The sequence below is a fragment of the Oncorhynchus kisutch genome, unplaced genomic scaffold (assembly GCF_002021735.2).
Source record: "Oncorhynchus kisutch isolate 150728-3 unplaced genomic scaffold, Okis_V2 scaffold2265, whole genome shotgun sequence".
Lineage (NCBI taxonomy): Eukaryota > Metazoa > Chordata > Actinopteri > Salmoniformes > Salmonidae > Oncorhynchus > Oncorhynchus kisutch.
Window position 1 is genome coordinate 1 of NW_022264210.1, and position 24,286 is coordinate 24,286.

At 43.4% G+C, this 24,286-nt stretch overlaps 1 protein-coding gene across 1 annotated transcript; it reads right to left on the reverse strand.

Moving 5' to 3' along the window:
- Positions 1–2,877: 2,877 nt before the first annotated feature.
- Positions 2,878–20,816, reverse strand: LOC116369612 (carbohydrate sulfotransferase 12-like). Its single transcript, XM_031819561.1, has 6 exons — positions 20,693–20,816; positions 11,878–12,228; positions 9,716–9,871; positions 8,922–9,101; positions 4,633–4,941; positions 2,878–3,190 (listed from the first exon to the last, which is right to left on the reverse strand). Exons 2-6 carry the CDS (start codon positions 12,217–12,219, stop codon positions 2,954–2,956), a joined length of 1,224 nt encoding a protein of 407 aa, XP_031675421.1. The 5' UTR covers positions 12,220–12,228; positions 20,693–20,816; the 3' UTR covers positions 2,878–2,953.
- Between the last annotated feature and the right edge of the window lie 3,470 nt (positions 20,817–24,286).

A 24,286-nucleotide genomic window follows, 5' to 3' on the forward strand; every position in this document is an offset into this window, starting at 1 on the left:
CACACCAAAGGATCCATATGTGGCAACTGGCCTTAACAAGTCAGGGTTAGGGGTCAGGGTGATAACACAGCAGCAGACTTGGTTCATGCCTTAGTTTATTTTCTCACATGATATCCTGATGAAATATACATCATTCTGAAATCCAATAAACTAGAATACTGAAATCAAGACATGGACCCACATCAGAATAATGTTAGTCATTCTGTATAGAAGAGAAACATGAAGATTCTGCTCTGAGGGATTCTAGAACAACATGCTGATTCTGCTTTGAGGGATTCTAGAACAACATGATTATTCTGCTCTAAGGGATTCTAGAACAATCCTGTTGATGTACTGTCAGATGGAAACACTCTAACCCAACATGTAGATTCTACTCTGTGAATGACGAGGTTTGTGGCACAGATCATTATCATGAAATAAGACAACAGTTCACAGTAAACACAGACTATCATTGTGCACACCCCTATACAACCCTATTACATAGCATCAGCAAGGTACGTAAAACACTGACACCATCCCTTTAAGCCCGATAGATAGGTCATCCCTTTAAGACCTCAAATATACAGATGTTCTGTATATTTGAAAAATGAGTTTAAAAAATGTATTATTTCCAAAAATACTTTGCTGTGTAAACTTTTCATTTTTCATTCCAACCAAAGGGCCCTAACCCTCTAACCCGTCTAACCCTCTGTCTAACTCGAACCCTAACCTCCTGCTTAACCCTGCCCCCTGTCTAACCCTAACCCCCTGTCTAACCCTAACCCCCTGTCTAACCCTAACCCCCTGTTTAAACCCTGCCCCCTGTCTAACCCTAACCTCCTGTCTAACCCCAACCTCCCTGTCTAACTCTAACCTCCTGTCTAACCCTAACCCCCTGTCTAACCCTAACCTCCTGTCTAACCCCTAACCTCCTGTCTAAACCCTGCCCCCTATCTAACCCTAACCTCCTGTCTAACCCTGCCCCCTGTCTAACCCTAACCTCCTGTCTAACCCTGCCCCCTGTCTAACCCTGCCCCCTGTCTAACCCTCTAACTTCCTGTCTAACCCTAACCTCCTGTCTAACCCTGCCCCCTGTCTAACCCTGCCCCCTGTCTAACCCTAACCTCCTGTCTAACCCTAACTCTCTAACCCTAACCTCCTGTCTAACCCTAACCTCCTGTCTAACCCCAACCTCCTGTCTAACCCTAACCCCGTCTAACTCCAACCTCCTGTCTAACCCTAACCCTAACTCTCTAACCCCCTGTCTAACCCTAACCTCCTGTCTAACCCTAACCCCGTCTAACCCCAACCTCCTGTCTAACCCTAACCTCCTGTCTAGCCCTAACCCTGTCTAACCCTAACCCCGTCTAACCCCAACCTCCTGTCTAACCCCAACCTCCTGTCTAACCCCAACCTCCTGTCTAACCCCAACCTCCTCTCTAACCCCAACCTCCTCTCTAACCCCAACCTCCTCTCTAACCCCAACCTCCTCTCTAACCCCAACCTCCTGTCTAACCCCAACCTCCTGTCTAACCCCAACCTCCTCTCTAACCCCAACCTCCTCTCTAACCCCAACCTCCTCTCTAACCCCAACCTCCTGTCTAACCCCAACCTCCTGTCTAACCCCAACCTCCTGTCTAACCCTGTCTTCCTCTTTTTATCCGGTAACATGTTTCCCCATGCTTCCAGTAGTAGCACACCCATTGGGTTTGTTTCAGAAAATCATTCCCTTCAACATAAGCCTACAACTCCTCAGGTCCTGATGGCTTCCTTATAGAAGGGTGATAATGTTGGCATCGGTCACTGTGAAACAAGGCATTTCCTTTCCACATTAAAACATAAAACATAAAAAATCCCTTTCATGCTTAACTTTAACGCTGAAAAAAAGTGAACATAAAAACAACTAGAAAACAACGAATTCCCAAACAGTCCAACTCCTCATAGGATGATCAGTAGTGACCAGGGTTCCATCCGGGTTCCATGATGACATGACAGACACCGGGGTTCCATGACGACATGACAGACACCGGGGTTCCATGATGACATGACAGACACCGGGGTTCCATGATGACACCGGGGTTCCATGATGACATGACAGACACCAGGGTTCCATGATGACATGACAGACACCAGGGTTCCATGATGACATGACAGACACCAGGGTTCCATGATGACATGACAGACACCAGGGGTTCCATGATGACACCAGGGTTCCATGATGACACCGGGGTTCCATGATGACATGACAGACACCAGGGTTCCATGATGACATGACAGACACCAGGGTTCCATGATGACATGACAGACACCAGGGTTCCATGATGACATGACAGACACCAGGGTTCCATGATGACATGACAGACACCAGGGTTCCATGATGACATGACAGACACCAGGGTTCCATGATGACACCGGGGTTCCATGATGACACCGGGGTTCCATGATGATATGACAGACACCAGGGTTCCATGATGACATGACAGACACCGGGGTTCCATGATGACATGACAGACACCGGGGTTCCATGATATGACAGACACCAAGGTTCCATGATGACATGACAGACACCAGGGTTCCATGGAGACATCAAAGCCACCAGGGTTCCAGCAGTCAGGAGTCCAAGTCTTCTCCAAAGTAAGCTGAACCTAACTCTAACTTTCCTCTGTTCTCCTGCTGAGTCTAGAACAGGAGCAGAAGATGCTGGTCTTAGAAAATAATGTACAACCTGGAACCATAAAGGATTCTTAGATTTTCCCCATAGGAGAACCCACTGACAATAGCTATTTTTGGTTCCAAGTAGAACGGTTTAATTAATTCAAGGTTCTACGTGGAACAGTTTCATCACTAAAAGGTTCTAAGTAGAACCTGTTTCACCACCAAAAAGTTATACCTGGGACCAAAAAGGGTTCTCCTATGGGGACAAGAAAAGAGCCCTTTTAGAAAAGCCATTTTTTCTGAGTGTAGTTGTAGTCAGTCAGTCTAGCAGGGAGTCTGGTCTGGAGTAGCCAAACAGTCTGAAGTCTGGTTCATACAGCCTGTAGAGACCCCTCCTGGCCACTAGGGGCACCCTGCTGAACCAGTCCTCCTGCCAGCTGCTGGCCGTGTGGTTCCTGTGAGAGGGGGGGAAGTCAACCACGTTGTCCACCTTCAAAACCCTCAGCAGCTGTTCAGCATCCTCCTCAACCGTCTCCAGCTGACCCACAAAGTCATACTGGGAGGGGGCAGGGGAGAGAGGGGGAGAGACAGAGAGAAAGTTAACCCAAACAGATTGACTAGCACGCACCAGCATCAGTCTGTGTTGTCTGTTTTCTTCTTTGTTAACAGTATCCCTTTCCGTCTCATAGTGAGAGAATGAACAGCAAACCTGGTTTCAAGAAACAGATAATGCAACGGCTCTCCCCTATTGGACCTAGATAGTGTGTGTGTGTATGTATTGATATGTAGGCTGTGTGTGCCATTTTTACATGTATGTAGTTCTGTCCTTGAGCTGTTCTTGTCTATCAACGTTCTGTATCATGTTCTGTGTTCTGTGCTGTGTGTTCTGTGCTCTGTGTTCTGTGCTGTGTGTTCTGTGCTCTGTGTTCTGTGCTCTGTGTTCTGTGCTCTGTGCTGTGTGTTCTGTGCTGTGTGCTTTGTGCTCTGTGTTCTGTGTTCTGTGCTGTGTGTTCTGTGCTCTGTGTTCTGTGCTCTGTGTTCTGTGCTGTGTGTTCTGTGTTCTGTGCTGTGTGTTCTGTGCTCTGTGTTCTGTGCTCTGTGTTCTGTGCTGTGTGTTCTGTGCTGTGTGTTCTGTGCTCTGTGTTCTGTGCTCTGTGCTGTGTGTTCTGTGCTGTGTGCTGTGTGTTCTGTGCTGTGTGTTCTGTGTTCTGTGCTGTGTGCTGTGTGTGGACCCCAGGAAGAGTAGCTGCTGCTTTTGCAACATCATTTGCCTCATCAATCTACACACAATAACCCATAATGACAAAGGGGATACTGGTTTTTACAAATAAATTACCAATATTTACCTCAGTAGACAGGGGTAGTTTTCATAGAAATACAACTTGTTTTGTTGACAGGTCCACAATTGATATATTTGAACATCTGTCTGTAACATTTGATTTGCCCCAAGACACAGTTTTGGAAATCCCTACAATTGCAGAGTTGTCTGACTACCAACCCAATTGAAAGGTTGCTGCTTAAACAAAACAATAGAAAAGGCTTGACTTCCCTTATATTCTTGTCTACTAGATGAAATGGCTGACCCATTGGCAAAGGTGAAAAAACTATGGGAAGCAGATTTACACAGTGACATGTCCTCTGATGAATGGTCCTTATGACTGAACATGTTCAATACAACCTAGAAAGAAATGGGTAACACATTTATACAAGCTTGCTGAATGGCTGTTGGAGATGCAGCTGAGCCACAGGATCAATCAGTCCTATCTTAAGGACCCAACCCTCTACTGCACTGGTAGAATAGTAGAATCCATGTTATTTGTAAAGTAGTGGGGACTGATGTTTGCTGGTCTGATAAATGCAGAATGTTGGGCTCTACATTAGAGTTAGATAACAGAGTTCACTCTTCTTTCACAAGAAGGTGGATCTTGTTGGCCCTTACTTCTGCCAAAATACTTATTCTTAGACATTGGATAATAATCTAATATTTTCATATATTACCTGTATTTGACAGGGGTGGCATAGCCGGTAGACCTGTCTCCAGTGCTCGTTGAAGGGGGCGTCGCTCTCCGTCTTGGGGTCCAGTAGGTATTGGACGAACTCTGAGAAGGAGGGGCGGATTCCCGCAGGAAACGCGTCGCCCACTGCCGCGGGAGGTTCAGAGTGGTTACCATAGCGACGGAGCATGAGCAGAGCGAATCGGCGGTAGAACTCCTCGTTGGGCTGCTCAAACTTGTTCCGATACGCTGAGATGAGGCGGACGAACGGATCTCTGACGAACAGGAACTTAGTGTACTTCTGGAGCTTCACCTTGACAATAAACAAAACCACCTTTATTAAAACCACCTTCAAAACAAATACACAGTGCATTTGGAAAGAATTCACATTTTGTTACGTTGCAGCCTTATTTTAAAAATGGATTCGATATGTTTTCCCCCCTCAATCTACACACAATACCCCATAATGACATCACAATACCCCATAATGACATCACAATACCCCATAATGACATCACAATACCCCATAATGACATCACAATACCCCATAATGACATCACAATACCCCATAATGACATCACAATACCCCATAATGACATCACAATACCCCACAATGACATCACAATACCCCATAATGACATCACAATACCCCATAATGACATCACAATACCCCATAATGACATCACAATACCCCATAATGACATCACAATACCCCATAATGACAAAGGTACAAGCTGATACAGGTTTTTAGAAATGTTTTAAAATGTATTACAAATAAAAACAGATATACCTTATTTATAATAAGTATTCAGACCCTTCGCTATGAGACTTGAAATTGAGCTCAGGTGAATCCTGTTTCCATTGATCATCCTTGAGATGTTTCTACAACTTTATTGGAGTCCACCTGTGTTAAATTCAATTGATTGGACAGTTTTTGGAAAGGCACACACCTGTCTATATAAGGTCCCACAGTGAATGTCAGAGCAGAAACCAAGCCATGAGGTTGAAGGAATTGTCCGTAGAGCTCCGAGGCAGGATAGTCTTGAGGCACAGTACTGGTTGAAGGGAACCAAAACATTTCTGCCGTATTGATGGTCCCCAAGAACACAGTGTCCTCCATCATTCTGAATTGGAAGAAGTTTGGAACCACCAAGACTCTTCCTGGAACTGGCCGCCCGGCCAACTGAGCAATCGGGGAGGAAGGGCCTTGGTCAAAGAGGTGACCAAGAACCCGATGGTCACTCTGAAAGAACTCCAGAGTTCGTCTGTGGAGATGGGAGAACCTTCCAGAAGGACAACCATCTCTGTAGCACTCCACCAATCAGGCCTTTATGATAGAGTGGCCAGACGGAAGCCACTTCTCATTAAAAAGCACATGACAGCCCACTTGGAGTTTGCCAAAAGGCACCTAAAGACTCTCAGACCATGAGAAACAAGATTCTCTGATGAATCCAAGATTGAACTTTTTGGCCTGAATGCCAAGCGTCACGTCTGGAGGCCCCATCCCTACAGTGAAGCACGGTGGTGGCAGCATCATGCTGTGGGGATGTTTGTCAGCGGCAGGGACTGGGAGACTAGTCAGGATCGAGGGAAAGATGAACGGTGCAAAGTACAGAGAAATCCTTGATGAAAACCTGCTCCAGAGCGCTCAGGACTTCAGACTGGGTTGAAGGTTCACCTTCCATCTCTGGAGAGACCTGAAAATAGCTGTGCAGCAACGCTCCCCATCCAACCTGACAGAGCTTGAGAGGATCTGCAGAGAAGAATGGGAGAAACTCTCCAAATACAGGTGTGCCAAGGTTGTAGCATCGTACCCAGGAAGACTCTATGATGTAATCGCTGCCAAAGGTGCTTCAACAAACTACTGAGTAAAGGGTCTGGAAACTTACAGTGCAGTATTCGGCCCCCTTGAACTTTGCGACCTTTTGCCACATTTCAGGCTTCAAACAAAGATATAAAACTGTATTTTTTTGTGAAGAATCAACAACAAGTGGGACACAATCATGAAGTGGAACCAAATTTATTGGATATTTCAAACTTTTTTAACAAATCAAAAACTGAAAAATTGGGCGTGCAAAATTATTCAGCCCCTTTACTTTCAGTGCAGCAAACTCTCTCCAGAAGTTCAGTGAGGATCTTTGAATGATCCAATGTTGACCTAAATGACTAATGATGATAAATACAATCCACCTGTGTGTAATCAAGTCTCCGTATAAATGCACCTGCACTGTGATAGTCTCAGAGGTCCGTTAAAAGCGCAGAGAGCATCATGAAGAACAAGGAACACACCAGGCAGGTCCGAGATACTGTTGTGAAGAAGTTTAAAGCCGGATTTGGATACAGAAAGATTTCCCAGGCTTTAAACATCCCAAGGAGCACTGTGCAAGCGATAATATTGAAATGGAAGGAGTATCAGACCACTGCAAATCTACCAAGACCTGGCCATCCCTCTAAACTTTCAGCTCATACAAGGAGAAGACTGATCAGAGATGCAGCCAAGAGGCCCATGATCACTCTGGATGAACTGCAGAGATCTACAGCTGAGGTGGGAGACTCTGTCCATAGGACAACAATCAGTCGTATATTGCACAAATCTGGCCTTTATGGAAGAGTGGCAAGAAGAAAGCCATTTCTTAAAGCTATCCATAAAAAGTGTCGTTTAAAGTTTGCCACAGGCCACCTGGGAGACACACCAAACATGTGGAAGAAGGTGCTCTGGCCAGATGAAACCAAAATTGAACTTTTTGGCAACAATGCAAAATGTTATGTTTGGTGTAAAAGCAACACAGCTGATCACCCTGAACACACCATCCCCACTGTCAAACATGGTGGTGGCAGCATCATGGTTTGGGCCTGCTTTTCTTCAGCAGGGACAGGGAAGATGGTTAAAATTGATGGGAAGATGGATGGAGCCAAATACAGGACCATTCTGGAAGAAAACCTGATGGAGTCTGCAAAAGACCTGAGACTGGGACGGAGATTTGTCTTCCAACAAGACAATGATCCAAAACATAAAGCAAAATCTACAATGGAATGGTTCAAAAATATACATATCCAGGTGTTAGAATGGCTAAGTCAAAGTCCAGACCTGAATCCAATCGAGAATCTGTGGAAAGAACTGAAAACTGCTGTTCACAAATGCTCTCCATCCAACCTCACTGAGCTTCAGTCTCTCGATGTGCAAAACTGATAGAGACTTACGACTTACAGCTGTAATTGCAGCAAAAGGTGGCGCTACAAAGTATTAACTTAAGGGGGCTGAATAATTTTGCACGCCCAATTTTTCAGTTTTTGATTTGTTAAAAAAGTTTGAAATATCCAATAAATGTCGTTCCACTTCATGATTGTGTCCCACTTGTTGTTGTTGATTCTTCACAAAAAAATACAGTTTTATATCTTTATGTTTGAAGCCTGAAATGTGGCAAAAGGTCGCAAAGTTCAAGGGGGCCGAATACTTTCGCAAGGCACTGTATTTAAATGACATTGAAGTTTTATTTTTAATATATTTGCACACATTTCTAAAAAACTGTTTTTTGCTTTGTCATTATGGGGTATTGTGATGTCATTATGGGGTATTGTGATGTCATTATGGGGTATTGTGATGTCATTATGGGGTATTGTGTATAGATTGATGAGGGGGAAAAAACAATTTAATCCATTTTAGAATAAGGCTGTAACGTAACAAAATGTGGAAAAAGGGGTCTGAATACTTTCCAAATGCACTGAATACATCACTTTCAGCTTTATATAATAAATTAACCAAATGTGCCAGCTGTGAACTGACCACCATCAGGGTTCGTGTCAGCTGTTAACTGACCACCATCAGGGTTCGTGTCAGCTGTTAACTGACCACCATCAGGGTTCGTGTCAGCTGTTAACTGACCACCATCAGGGTTAGTGTCAGCTGTTAACTGACCACCATCAGGGTTTATGTCAGCTGTTAACTGACTACCATCAGGGTTTATGTCAGCTGTTAACTGACTACCATCAGGGTTTATGTCAGCTGTTAACTGACTACCATCAGGGTTTATGTCAGCTGTTAACTGACCACCATCAGGGTTCGTGTCAGCTGTTAACTGACCACCATCAGGGTTCGTGTCAGCTGTTAACTGACCACCATCAGGGTTCGTGTCAGCTGTTAACTGACCACCATCAGGGTTAGTGTCAGCTGTTAACTGACCACCATCAGGGTTTATGTCAGCTGTTAACTGACCACCATCAGGGTTAGTGTCAGCTGTTAACTGACCACCATCAGGGTTCATGTTAGAGGTAAGAGATTAGAAGTGAACTGACCTTCATCAGGTGTCGTGAGAACTTCCCGTAGCGTTTCCAGAACTTGTTGAAGGTGAAGTGGAGGCTGCTGTTGTGGACCATCTCCTGAGGAACCGCCAGAGGGTCCCTGTACGGAACTCCCTCCTGGAGCAGACTCTCACTGAGCACGATCATGATCCTCTTCCAGTTACTACACGCCACCTACAGTCAATATAAATGTACATACAATATAGAGAAGATTATGGCCAAGGTGTCCAAGATGTTCAAACGTTCATAGATGACCAGCAGGGTCAATTAATAATAATCAGGGGGTGCAACAGGTCAGCACCTCAGGAGCTAACCACTGTGATGATTATTATTTGACCCTGCTGGTCATTATGAACATTTGAACAACTTGGCCATGTACTGTTATAATCTCCACGCAGCACAGCCAGAAGAGGACTGGCCACCCCTCACAGCCTGGTTCCTCTCTGGGTTTCTTCCTAGGTTCTGGCCTTTCTAGGGAGTTTTTCCTAGCCACCGTGCTTCTACATCTGCATTGCTTGCCGTTTGGGGTTTTAGGCTGGTGTAAAAATGGCTTCATGAACATATTTGATTTGATTAGAGGCATCACTACAGGTTCGAATACAGGCTGTATCACAACCGGCCGTGATTGGGAGTCCCATAGGGCGGCGCACATTTGGCACAGCGTCGTCCAGGTTTGGCCATCATTGTAAATAGGTCAGTTAAGAATTTGTTCTGAACTGATTTGCCTGATTAAATAAAGGTTAAATAAAACAATATGAGCCCGTGGCCGTTTGTGTATGTGTGTGTACCTTGGGGACGTAGCAGTATATGATACCGTGGCGGTCGTCGACGATCAGGTGATCCAGCTCCCTGTTGGGGATGTCGTCAAACGAACGGTTCTTCCCCGGAAAAGCCAGGTCATCACCATGGTGACAGAGGTCATGGAGACGCTGCCGCCTTCTCTCCTGAAAAGAGAGAGAGTGGGAAGAGAGTGGAGGAGGGAGAGAGCGAGAGGCATGAAAACAAGAGTGAGAGGTGAGAGAGAGAAACAAATTTGACCCCAATAACTACTGTGGGATATTTGTCCACAGCAACCTTGGGAAAATCCTCTGCATTGAGCAAATGTCAAATTGTATTTTTACCAAATTACTGTATGATAGACCACGTATTCACCCTGCATACCCTAATTAACAAACAAACTAACTAAAAGAAAGGCAAAGTCTTCTCATGCTTTGTTGATTTCAAAAAAGCTTTGACTCAATTTGGGATGAGGGCCTGCTATACAAATTGATGGAAAGTGGTGTTGGGGAAAAAACATACGACATTATAAAATCTATGTACACAAAAAACAAGTGTGCAGTTAAGATTGGCAAAAAAAACATCAATTTCTTTCCACAGGGTTGTGGAGTGAGACAGGGATGCAGCTTGAGCCCCACCCTCTTCAACATATATATCAAGGAATTGGTGAGGGCACTAGAACAGTCTGCAACCGGCCTCACCCTACTAGAATCTGAAGTCAAATGTCTACTGTTTGCTGATGATCTGGTGCTCCTGTTCCCAAACAAGGAGGGCCTATAGCAGCACCAAGATCTTCTGCACAGATTCTGTCAGACCTGGGCCCTGACAGTAAATCTCAGTAAGACAAAAATAATGGTGTTCCAAAAAAGGTCCAGTTGCCAGGACCACAAATTAAAATTCCATCTAGACACCATTGCCCTAGAGCACACAAAAAACTATACATAACTCGGCCTAAACATCAGTGCCACAGAGCTGTGATTGATCTGAGAGACAAGAAGAGCCTTCTATACCATAAAAAGGAACATACCATTTAAAATCCCAATTAGGATCTGGCTAAAAATACTTGAATCATGTTATAGAACCCATTGCCCTTTATGGTTGTGAGGTCTGGGGTCCGCTCACCAACCAAGAATACACAAAATGAGACAAACACCAAATTGAGACATGCATGCAGAATTCTGCAAAAACATCCTCTGTCTACAACGTAAAACATGCAGAGTAATGTATGCAGAGCAGAATTAGGCCGATACCTGCTAATTATCAAAATCCAGAAAAGAGCTGTTAAATTCTACAACCACCTAAAAGGAAGCAATTCCCAAACCTTCCATTACAAAGCCATCACCTACAGAGAGATGAATCTGGAGAAGAGTCCCCTAAGCAAGCTGGTTCTGCGACTCTGTTCATAAACACAAACACAAACAGACCCCACTGAGTCCAAGGACAGCAACACAATTAGATCCAATCATGAGAAAACAAAAATATAATTACTTGAGACATTGGAAAGAATTAACAAAAAACAGAGCAAACTGGAATGCTATTTGGTCCTAAACAGAGAGCACCGTGGCAGAATACCTGACCACTGTGACTGACACAAACTTAAGGAAAGCTTTGACTATGTACAGACTTAGAGAGCATAGCCTTGCTATTGAGAAAGGACGCCGTAGGCAGACCTGGCTCTCAAGAGAAGACAGGCTATGTGCACACTGCCCACAAAATGAGGTGGAAACTAAGCTGCACTTCCTAACCTCCTGCCCAATGTATGACCATATTAGAGACACATATTTCCCTCAGATTACTCAGATACACAAAGAATTAAAAAACAAACCCAATTTTGATAAACTCCCATATCTACTGGGTGAAATACCACTGTTCCATCACAGCAGCAAGATGTGTGACCTGTTGCCACAAGAAAAGGGAAACCAGTGAAGAACAAACACATTTAAGTTTGATTTATTTTCCCTTTTGTACTTGAACTATTTGCAAGTGATAAGACATTTGAAATGTCTTTATTCTTTTTTTACTTTTGTGAGTGTAATGTTTTCTGTAAATTTGTATTGTTTATTTCACTTTTGTTTATTATCTACTTCACTTGCTTTGGCAATGTAAACATATGTTTTCCCATGCCAACAGAGCCCTTACATTGAATTGCATTGAGAGGGAGGGTTAGGATTACCTGTCCTAGTCGTTTCTCGGGGTCGATGGGCGTCAGATGGACTTTCCACTCCCTCCGGGGAACGTACCGCTCCTCAGCGTGCTCTGATTGGTTGGCAGAGTCTGGGGGGGCGGAATCTGTAGGATCATTGGTTCCCTCCAGGAACTGGTTTACAAAGGCATTGATGTCGGAGAGGAAGGAGGGGGTTGGGTGTGTGGGGGAGTGGTGAGGGGCGGGCCGGGGGGAGAGGGGGGGCAGGTAGAGGTGAGAGGCTCCAACGTCGTCCCAGTAGAGAATAATCAACAGGATCATAAAGACTGAACCCAGAACCAGAGAGACACGGAACCACCTCCACTTCCCCATGTTGACACCCTTAACACAAGCAGCAGAGAACATAGACTGTTACACAAACACTGTTACACAAACACACTAGAGGTCGACCCATTAATCGAAATGGCTGATTAATTAGGGCCAAATTTCAAGTTTTCATAACAATCGGGAATCTCATTTTTGCCGATTATGGCAGTCTCCTCGTGTTACACGAGTGCAGCTAGGAGCCAAGGTAAGTTGCTAGCTAGCATTAAACTTATCTTATAAAAAACAATCAATCTTCACAACTACACATGGTTGATGATATTACTAGTTTATCTAGCTTGTCCTGCGTTGTATATAATCGATGCGGTGCCTGTTAATTTAGCATCGAATCACAGCCTACTTCGCCAAACGGGGGATGATTTAACAAGCGAATTCACGAAAAAAGCACTGTCGTTGCACCAATGTGTGCCTAACCATAAACATCAATGCCTTTCTTAAAATCAATACACAAGTATATATTTTTAAACCTGCATATTTTGTTCATATTGCCTGCTAACATGAATTTCTATTAACTAGGGAAATTGTGTCACTTCTCTTGCATTCTGTGCAAGCAGAGTCAGGGTAAATTGCAGCAATTTGGGCTGCCTGGCTCGTTGCGAACTGTGTGAAGACCATTTCTTCCTAACAAAGACCGTAATTAATATGACAGAATTGTACATAATTATGACATAACATTAAAGATTGTGCAATGTAACAGCAATATTCAGACTTAGGGATGCCACCCGTTAGATAAAATACGGAACGGTTCCGTCTTTCACTGAAATAATTAATGTTTTGTTTTCAAAATGATCGTTTCCGGATTTGACCATATTAATGACCTAAGGCTCGTATTTCTGTGTGTTGTTATAATTAAATCTATGATAGAGCAGTCTGACTAAGTGGTGGTAGGCAGCAGCAGGCTCGTAAGCATTCAAACAGCACTTTCCTGCGTTTGCCAGCAGCTCTTCGCTGTGCTTCAAGCATTGAGCTGTTTGACTTCAAGCCTGTCAACTCCCGAGATTAGGCTGGCAATACTATAGTGCCTATAAGAACATCCAATAGTCAAAGGTATATGAAATACAAATGGTATAGAGAGAAATAGTCCTATAATAACTACAACCTTGTCGTATTGATGAGACCAAGGCGCAGCGTGATATGAATACATACTTATTTTAATAAAGAAAGAACTCTAAACAAAATAACCGTGGCGCTATATAAACCGAGTGCTGACAGGCAACTACACATAGACAATAACCCACAAAACCAAAACGGAAAATGGCAACCTAAATAGGATCCCCAATCAGAGACAACGATAAACAGCTGCCTCTGATTGGGAACGAATTCAGACCACCATAGACCTACATTTACCTAGACATACCAAAACCCCATAGATGTTCAAAAACCCTAGACAAGACCAAAACACACATAGCACCCTCGTCACATCCTGACCTAACCAAAATAATAAAGAAAACTAAGAGAACTAAGGTCAGGGTGTAACAAAACCTAAAACTTCTTCCCTGGGAATATTGAAGACTCATGTTAAAAGGAACCACCAGCCTTCATATGTTCTCATGTTCTGAGCAAGGAACTTAAACATTAGCTTTCTTACATGGCACATATTGCACTTTTACTTTCTTCTCCAACACTTTGTTTTTGCATTATTTAAACCAAATTGAACATGTTTCATTATTTATTTGAGACTAAATAGATTTTATTGATGTATTATATTAAGTTAGAATAAAAGTGTTCATTCAGTATTGTTGTAATTGTCATTAATACAAATATATATATAAAAATCGTCCGATTAATCAGTATCGGCTTTTTTTGGTCCTCCAATAATCGGTATCGGCGTTGAAAAATCAGAATCGGTCGACCTCTAAAACACACACACTGAATTCAGGACTTGTGAAATTAATAATTTAATTAATTTATCCAAATAGTTTAACCTTCTTTTTGCTGGTCTGGCTTTCAAGTTTGTTTATCAAAATGCCCTTTTTTATTATCACAATTAAAACCAGAATCATGCTTAATGCACATTCACTAATAATGACTCACTTCACGTAGCAGACATTATAGAAAATTACCAAAGATCTCATAAACAATCTCTCAAGCACAAGCCTAGGTGCTAGTGTAGGGGTGGGCAATTCCAGTCCTCGGGGCCTGATTGGTATCAGTTTTGTCGCAGCTAACACACCTAACTCCAATAATTACCTAATCATGAGAAAAAGTCGCTAACTATAGTGACAAAGTTGCTAAATATATGGACAAAGTCATTGGAAGGGTCTGAAAAGTTGCTAAATATAGGGACAAAGTAACTAAATATAGGGACAAAGTAACTAAATATAGGGACAAGGTAACTAAATATAGGGACAAAGTAACTAAATATAGGGACAAAGTAACTAAATATAGGGACAAAGTAACTAAATATAGGGACAAAGTAACTAAATATAGGGACAAAGTAACTAAATATAGGGACAAAGTCATTGGAAGGGTCTGAAATGTTGCTCAATATAGGAACAAAGTAACTAAATATAGGAACAAAGTAACTAAATATAGGGACAAGTCATTACATATAGCGACAAAGTAACTATATGGACATATATGGATATATGGTCATTACATTAGCAGCACTGGTAAGAATTGTTAGTGCCAGTTGCTATCAAACGGAGCACAACCATTGGTTCCCCAACATTCTGGGCAGTGCTTAGCGAAAGGTCAACTGAATGTAAAATAGGCCTACAGTATCAGTTCAAATGAACTGTCTGGGAAAGGAGATGGTGTGATCACTTTGGCCGCTCATGATAACATTGTTGCACTGATGCATTGCAAATAGTTGCACAGGACAGACAGAGAGATGAGCACAGTGAAAAAGAAGACCCAAAAGAATTGACAGCATTAGAAAAATGTAAATCACTTGCAAACCACTGCAGCAACGAGGCAAGCAATGACATGACAAGCAATGAATGACAAGCAATAAACAGCATGTTTCATTAAATCTACTCGAGCAGTCTTTAGCCTGGTTCCTCTCTAGGTTTCTTCCTAGGTATTGGCCTTTCTAGGGAGTTTTTCCTAGCCACCGTGCTTCTACACCTGCATTGCTTGCTGTTTGGGGTTTTAGGCTGGGTTTCTGTACAGCACTTTGAGATATCAGCTGATGTACGAAGGGCTATATAAATACATTTGATTAAACCCAGGTATGTGGACCGGCGCCGGTCCATGGAGGAATGCTTGTCGATCTGCAGAATATTTGTCTTGAATATGATTGGGGGGTTATTTGGTCTGCGGCATATATTTGACTCTAATACACACTTGCCCTAGGACCACTTGCGAAGTATAGCAACACCAAATATACACACACACACACACACACACACACACACACACACACACACACACACACACACACACACACACACACACACACACACACAAGCCCTGCTCCAGTCTGCATGCTCTCTCTGGCCGTGTCTAGACTTGACAGTTCATGCAGCTTTTGTATTCTGATCATTGAATTCCGACACGTCATGGATCTACACCTACATTTAAATGTGTCTACTTTGTCCACATTGTGTCCAGATTCCCTTGACTGAAATTTGTATTTATTTTATTTTTATTGTACCTTTATTTACTAGGCAAGTCAGTTAAGAACAAATTCTTATTTTCAATGACGGCCTAGGAACAGTGGGTTAACTGCCTGTTCAAGGGCAGAACGACAGATTTTGTACCTTGTCAGCTCGGGGATTTGAACTTGCAACCTTTCGGTTACTAGTCCAATGCTCTAACCACTAGGCTACACTGCCAGTATGCATTCTGCAAGCTGTGGAACAGGCTAAATCTGATAATAACACGACAACCTGATAGCAGTTGCCCACTACTTCAGATAACTATCCAGCTAACTTATGTAGCTAGACAGCCAGCTAGCAAAGCTAAAGAGACACGCTAGGAATGGATTTCCTCCAACGTTTAATGAAAAAAGGTGCCTCGCTCCCAAAACACGTTTTCTGGAGATTTGTGGGTACTGATAACGTCTCCCACTGTATGTGCTTTCGGCAGCCTGATAGTCCAGACTGAGGAGAAATACGCACATAATGCATCCCTGACCACCTCCCGGAGTGGTCACCCAGATATGAACACAATCAGACCACAATCAGACTTTTGTGCATCTAGACTTGTTTTTTCAATGCGATCATCGTATTGTTAGCAGAAGTCGCATGTAAGTGTCAAGCGTAGACACCCAGCCTCTTTCTCCCTGGATTTGTTTCAAAGGACAGCTGCCTACCAAAACCGGTCTGTGTGATATGTCAGACCTGCCTCGGGCAACAATGCTATGAAGCCATAAAACATTTGCTGACATTTAGAAACAAAGCATCAACATCTCAAGGATAAAATAGAGCAATAGAGCTACTATTTTTATTTCTTAACTGGTTATTGAAGCGCTCTTCCCATTCTCCATTGAAGTGCTTAGGTAATGGTAAGTAGGCTTCAGCGTGTCACACACCACTGCAATGAGCTGGAGGCAGAATGCATTTGAAAAACATACTTAATTGTGTGAAACCTTAACGTTTTACTTCAAATTATGAGGCACTTTGCTTCAAAGTAGCCGAGCCAAAATCCATTTCTATAAATGTGGAGGCATTTATTTTAGGGCGGCAGGTAGCTGAGTGGATAAGAGCATTGGGCCAGTAACCGAAATCCCCGAGCCAACTAGGTGAAAAACCTATTGATGTGCCCTTGAGCAAGGAACTTAACACTAATTGCTCTGGAAAAGAGCATCTGCTAAATGACTAAAATGTAAAAAAAATAAAAATTTCCATATGACATTGAAACCAGTAACCTATTTCTCTCGTGTTTTATTCGTTTTATACATTTTCTTTAATTTTACAGTAGCCAAAGGCACAATCCTAGTCATATTAGCATCCCATGCTAGTTGATGATAATCCTAGTTATATTAGCATCCCATGCTAGTTGATGATAATCCTAGTCATATTAGCATCCCATGCTAGTTGATGATAATCCTAGTCATATTAGCATCCCATGCTAGTTGATGATAATCCTGGTCATATTAGCATCCCATGCTAGTTGATGATAATCCTGGTCATATTAGCATCCCATGCTAGTTGATGATAATCCTAGTCATATTAGCATCCCATGCTAGTTGATGATAATCCTAGTCATATTAGCATCCCATGCTAGTTGATGATAATCCTGGTCATATTAGCATCCCATGCTAGTTGATGATAATCCTAGTTATATTAGCAACCCATGCTAGTTGATGATAACCCTTGTCATATTAGCAGTCCATGCTAGTTGATGATAATCCTGGTCATATTAGCAGTCCATGCTAGTTGATGATAATCCTGGTCATATTAGCATCCCATGCTAGTTGATGATAATCCTAGTTATATTAGCAACCCATGCTAGTTGATGATAATCCTAGTTATATTAGCAACCCATGCTAGTTGATGATAACCCTTGTCATATTAGCATACCATGCTAGTTGATGATAATCCTGGTCATATTAGCATCCCATGCTAGTTGATGATAATCCTAGTCATATTAGCATACCATGCTAGTTGATGATAATCCTAGTCATATTAGCATCCCATGCTAGTTGATGATAATCCTGGTCATATTAGCATCCCATGCTAGTTGTTGCATCTGTAGATCTCCCCTCATTCTAAGTTTCTAACAGATATTTTCAGTCACATGAAACCGCTCGTATGTGCAGTGTGCTTTTGACAAGGTGTTTTCCACTAATTGCATTATGGAACGAACATACGCGCGTAGCCTACTGCTGTGTGCGCATTGCTGCGCAGTTGTAATGTGAAGAAATAATATTTTATCAATATTTTTAAATAAAATGTTTTGATCTGTTGCATCAGCCTCAATACTTTTAAATACGTTTTGGGATGTGGCCTAGGCTCACTGGTATGAATTTGGGATCTATTGTCCCACAACTGTCCCAGAGTTTGTTTGGAATAGGCTATTTATTTTTCTCACAGAATGACGAGCTGACCAATAGAATAGCTACACTTTTGTACTATTGGTACAGTACTGTGACAGACTAGTGATTTTGCTGTCCGTTACTTGTTGGAAAAGTAAACGTGGACAGTTACTGGACAGAATTTGGTAAGAAGGACATCATTGCATCCTGGAGTTGCATGTTCTGCCAAAATGAATTACCATAATGTAAATGTCATTCTGTCATTCTGAGCACTGTGGGTGAATTACCATAATTTAAACATTCTGAGCACTGTGGGTGAATTACCATAATGTAAATGTAATTCTGTCATTCTGAGAGCACTGTGGGTGAATTACCATAATGTAATAGTAATTCTGTCATTCTGAGCACTGTGGGTGAATTACCATAATGTAAATGTACTTCTGTCATTCTGAGCACTGTGGGTGGGGTTATATCCTTCCTGTTTGGCCCTGTCCGGGGGTGTCCTCGGATGGGGCCACAGTGTCTCCTGACCCCTCCTGTCTCAGCCTCCAGTATTTATGCTGCAGTAGTTTATGTGTCGGGGGGCTGGGGTCAGTTTGTTATATCTGGAGTACTTCTCCTGTCCTATTCGGTGTCCTGTGTGAATCTAAGTGTGCGTTCTCTAATTCTCTCCTTCTCTCTTTCTTTCTCTCTCTCGGAGGACCTGAGCCCTAGGACCATGCCCCAGGACTACCTGACATGATGACTCCTTGCTGTCCCCAGTCTACCTGGCCATGCTGCTGCTCCAGTTTCAACTTCCACCTGACTGTGCTGCTGCTCTAGTTTCAACTGTTCTGCCTTATTATTATTCGACCATGCTGGTCATTTATGAACATTGAACATCTTGGCCATGTTCTGTTATAATCTCCACCCGGCACAGCCAGAAGAGGACTGGCCACCCCACATAGCCTGGTTCCTCTCTAGGTTTCTTCCTAGGTATTGGCCTTTTCTAGGGAGTTTTTCCTAGCCACCGTGCTTCTACACCTGCATTGCTTGCTGTTTGGGGTTTTAGGCTGGGTTTCTGTACAGCACTTTGAGATATCAGCTGATGTACGAAGGGCTATATAAATAAATTTGATTTGATTTGATTTGGGTGAATTACCATAATGTAAATGTAATTCTGTCATTCTGAGCACTGTGGGTGAATTACCATAATGTAAATGTGATTCTGTGGGTGGATGCCATAATCAGATTCCCAACCAATGCATATGGGTCCAGAGACACATTTTCCTAACGGAAACCCTGGTACGTACGCACACTAAGGACCTATAACCTATTACTACTAATAATAAAGCTTATGTGGCTGTCATTCCAATTATTATTATTTTTATACAGATGTTTTACTAGTGATATTTTTCCTACTGTTCTTGCTATTGCAGTTGTTGCATCTGCCCCTCTCAGATAAAAAGATAGTAATTACTATTCCATCTCTTCTGAAGTGTTCTGTGTTAAAACACAGAGCTTCACAGTTCTTTTCCAACCATTCTAAATATGGAACTCTGCAGCTATAGTGTGTCACTTCCTCTTCCTGTAGAGATGTACACACTCAATTCTGTAGTTAGAAGCAGAGGAGAGAAGAGGGAGGGGAGGAGAGGAAGACAGGAGAGAGAAGAGGAAGATAGTGGAGAGATGAGAGGAGGAGGGAGAGGACAGGGGAGGGGAGGAGAGATGAGAGGAGAGACGAAAGGAGGAGTGGAGAGGAAAGGAGGAGAGGAGGATAAAAGGGAGGAGAGGAGAGGAGGACAAGGGAGAGGAGGGCAGGAGAGATGAGAGGAGGAGAGATGAGGAGAGGTGAGAGGAGGACAGGAGAGGAAAGGACTGGAGAGAGGAGGATAAAAGGGAGGAAATGAGAGTGGGGGAGAGGAGAGAGGGGAGGAGTCTGTATGCTCCAGGAAGAAATAAGACTATTAGTCCGATTCCTTCACTTACTGTTCCACACAACTCACATAGGAAACATGGGACTGACACACACACACACACACACACACACACACACACACACACACACACACACACACACACGTCTCACCTTCAGCTAGATGATATAAGAGCAGATGGGTTAGATTATGGTTAGGTTATGGGTTCAGATACACCGTTATTACAGCGGGGTTTAGTCACGTGCAGCAGCAGCCCGGTTGGGTCTCGCGAATACAATGTCGCCTTTCACAGCGCAAGGCGAGGAGCGAACAGAACGGGCTTTACATCCGGAGCTGTTTAGAAACGGATTGAGCTGCGACTGATGAATATACATACTTCTAAGGGTGTGGGTTAGATGTATACACGTGTTAGGGAAAGGAGATTCGGGCTGGGATGGAGAGAGGAAGGACAATTATCTGTGACTAGTTGCAGACCAGCGGTCTCTTCTCCTTACTCAGCCCTGTCAGACAGCTCCCAGCGGAGCGCAGCTCAGTGACACGGAGTTGTATCTCTCTGTACCATGTACTCTAACACTATCTATCATGACGTTAGAGACTCTTTATTACCTGAAACACAACTCACCTCCGCCAGGGTCTCGAGCTCTCCCCGTTCCCGCCGCGTCAGCTGAGATGCGCAAGCAGCTTATTTGTGTCCAGACCGAGAGGCTGTTCACAAAGCACGGAAACATCGCGAGAGTTTGTGCTCTGTTTCTACAGAGCGAGATGAATCAAAAGTATGGGGCCAATTGCATGTATTGAATATAAAATAAAATAAATCATAAACATGGAAAATAAAGTTGAAAATGTAAACATGATATTTTCAAGGAAAGGTGAAATAATGGATGTTGAAATCATTTTTTGTTGTATACTGTGCAGAAAGATGCTGTGCATCTTGCCTCATTCTATGTGCATGGACATCATGATATAAAGTGTTTTTTCTCAAAGTTGTGGGGATGTCACGTGTCCTATCTACATGCTTACGAAACTTCTATTGGGTCAAATAAACCTCACAGCAAATAAATACATAGCAAATAAGCCATAAATGTTTTTGTTGACCAAATTCGACACTGATTGACCTCCATGCAAAACTCCTTGCTTGGTGAGCGAAACTACACCACCTGCTGGAGGCAGAGTTTCCTACAAGTCGGTCCTTTCTTCCTCATTTATCTAGACAATTCAGTTAAGAACAAATTCTTATTTACAATGATGGCCTACCATGGAACAGTCTGACCCTTGTTCAGAACGACAGATTTGAACCTTGTCAGTTTAGGGATTCCATCCAGCAACCGTTCAGTTACAGGCCCAACACGAACCACCTGCCACCCCAATCTGACCCATGAATGGGAGAGTTTTCTATGGGGCCAATTACACGCCATATGTATTGAATTTTAAATATAATATATCGTAAACATGAAAAATAAAGTTGAAAATGTAAACATTATATTTTCGAGAAAGAGGGAAATAATGGATGTTGAAATCAAAAACCAAACAATTTAAAGCAAAATGTATAGAATTGTAAACAAAAATAATGATATCAAAAGTGTAGTAACCTGGTATATGTATGTTAAGTATTATGTTTACCAACAGATGGCAGTATTGGTTCAATACAGGGTTTACTCAGCCAGCGGCGATTCATTTGCAGTCTGGACGCGGAGGGGTGAACATCTCCTGCTCTGACTGCTGCTCGGGGACTGGGCCACATGTGAGTGCTTTGGGACGGGGGTGGGGCCCATGGCAGCACCTGCTGCTCATTGAGAAGAGTAAGAACGATACGTGCGTTCACGTCAGAGTCTCCAAAAGTCTCTAATAACACCAGAAAAAGTCGCTAGATTTGTTGCTATTTTGAAAATGTGTCCTTAGAGGGGTCTGAATACTCGCTAAATATAGGGACAAAGTCGCTAAGTTGGCAACAGTGCCTTGAAGTAATTGTTTCCCTTGCTCTGCAAAGGCCACGGCTTTTGTGGAGTGATAGGTAACGATGCTTCGAGGGTGTCAGATGTTGATGTGTGCAGAGGGTCACAGGTATGGGTGAGGAGAGGGGAAACAAAACTGTTACACAGCATGAGAAGAGCTAGGGAATTGATGGGGGAACATGTGTCTGAGTTGAGAACTAGCACTGGACTGTAACTATGGGAAGACATTATCGGAAATGCTACTCGATCGGCTGGTGTGTGGGATTAATGATGACAGGATACAAATACGCTTGTTATCAGAGCCTAATCTCACGTTTAAGAATGCAATCCTACTGTCCCTGGCCATGGAGTCTGCACATAGAAATGCTCTGGATTTGCAGGCAAGGGGCACGACTCTGTCATACAGTAAAACAGCTCTGAGCGGGCTGTGTTTCGAAGAAGGGAAAGCTGCGGGGCAGCAGCCAATAGAGCCGGTTATCGTTGCAAAGGCAAACATTGACTGGAAATTCAAACATGAAAAGTGTTATGCATGTGGGATAATAGGACACCCCCATTAAACCCAACATGTACACAGGGGAGAAGATGACTATGATTGGAGTTGCTGATATTAAAGTGGAATATCAAGGACAAAAGAAAAGTCTGTATCTCTTAGTATTGGAAGGAAATGGCCCCAGTTTACTAGGGAGAGGGTGGCTGGAGGAAATACAATTGAACTGGGATGAAATGAAACATGTCACCACAGAGACATTGACACGACAGCAGGTGGTTTCAAAGCCTGAGTGTATTTTCAAAGAAGAGCTAGAGACATTAAAATAGGTTCAAGCTACCATTCATGTTGCTGCAGATGCTACTCAAATCAAATGTATCTTCTTACATCAGCTGATATCTCAAAGTGCTGTACAGAAACCCAGCCTAAAACCCCTAACAGCAAGCAAAGCAGGTGTAAAGGGTTAGTTAGGGTTAGGGTTAGAGGGTTAGGGTTAGGTTAGGGTTAGGTTAGGGTTAGGTGTGGGGGGGGGGTTAGGGTTAGGTTTCTAGTTTTGAGTCGGTTGATCCACTTCCATCTCTGACATGTGGAAACCGGAGGGGGGAAGGGAGGGGGTGCACTCCACATCATATGCGTGTAGGCCGGAGGGGTCCGGGCGCGGCCGGCCAAAGTTGTAGGCCTCATGGTTGCCCACTTGTAGATTAACCCGTTGGTTGGGTGTAAAGACTGTCTGTCTGTAGGGTTAGGGTTAGGTATGGTTTTTAGAATGGTTACGGTTAGGGTAAGGTATAGTTTTTTAGAATGGTTAAGGTAAGGTTTAGGTAAGGGTTTTTAGAGTGGTTAGGGTAAGGTATAGTTTTTTAGAATGGTTAAGGTTAGGTTTAGGTAGGTCTGTCAACTCGACGTAGGATCAGGCAAAACCTTACCTTATGCAGGTCCGGTCCTCGTTTGGTTGCCATGTGTCCATGTCAAGTGGTATGGTCATGATGTCTAGGTCCGCTATGTCAACGGAAGTGGAAAGCATAGTGCAACCTAGGAGTTTACTCCCCATCGGATCCTTTTCTCCTAGCTCCATGTATTTACTTCCGTGTTCGTCAGTCGTTAGGTCCTGGATGTTTTCAATCATGTTGTGTAATTCAGGGGTTATTCCCTTCCAGGATCTTAACTCTGAATCAGCCCATGTCTAGTCGAATCGAGCTGGTCTGTATGGGTATACTCGGCGTGGGATCAGGCAAAACCATGAAGTTGCGTACCTTATGCAGGTCCGGACCTCAGTTGGTTGCCATGTGTCCATGTCAAGTGGTTTAGTCTTTCAACTACCAGTGGTTTGAGCAGACAACAACCCAGAAGGCGAGCCCTCTCTACGGTTGTCATGCATCCGCCCTTGGAGATCCGTCCTGTGTTTCAGTGGGTGTATGGAGGGTTTAGGATCAGGCAAATCTTCTCTGGTTTTTGTATCGTACGTCTGGCAGTAGTAGAAGTTGATTGCCATGTGTCCATCCCCACCATCTCAGTCGTAGGTAATTCAGTGGTTTGGGTGATAGTGACCCGTGGAGCTACTCCCTTCCAGGATCGTAGTGTTCCAGTGGTATGCCAACCCTAGACAATGAATTTTTTCGTAGTACAGGTAAAAAAGTGGGTCGGTTGTCCAGGCTTAGTGCGGCGGGGTAAGGAGTCCCCCAGTAAAAAAATTGTTCTGTGGGATCCAATTCTCCGCCAGACGTAATCTGGGCACCCCAGGGATTACACGGCGGAAGCGAAACCTCCAGCCGCAGCG

What these genes read in the sequence shown, in the direction of transcription:
- LOC116369612 (XM_031819561.1), bottom strand. Translation starts at nt 12,219, where the DNA reads ATGGGGAAGTGGAGGTGGTTCCGTGTCTCTCTGGTTCTGGGTTCAGTC. An exon ending in TCTCACGACACCTGATGAAG is followed by an intron (nt 4,942 to 8,921) that starts GTCAGTTCACTT and finishes TTTATTGTCAAG; the next exon opens with GTGAAGCTCCAGAAGTACAC. An exon ending in GCCACCCCTGTCAAATACAG is followed by an intron (nt 3,191 to 4,632) that starts GTAATATATGAA and finishes GCCCCCTCCCAG; the next exon opens with TATGACTTTGTGGGTCAGCT.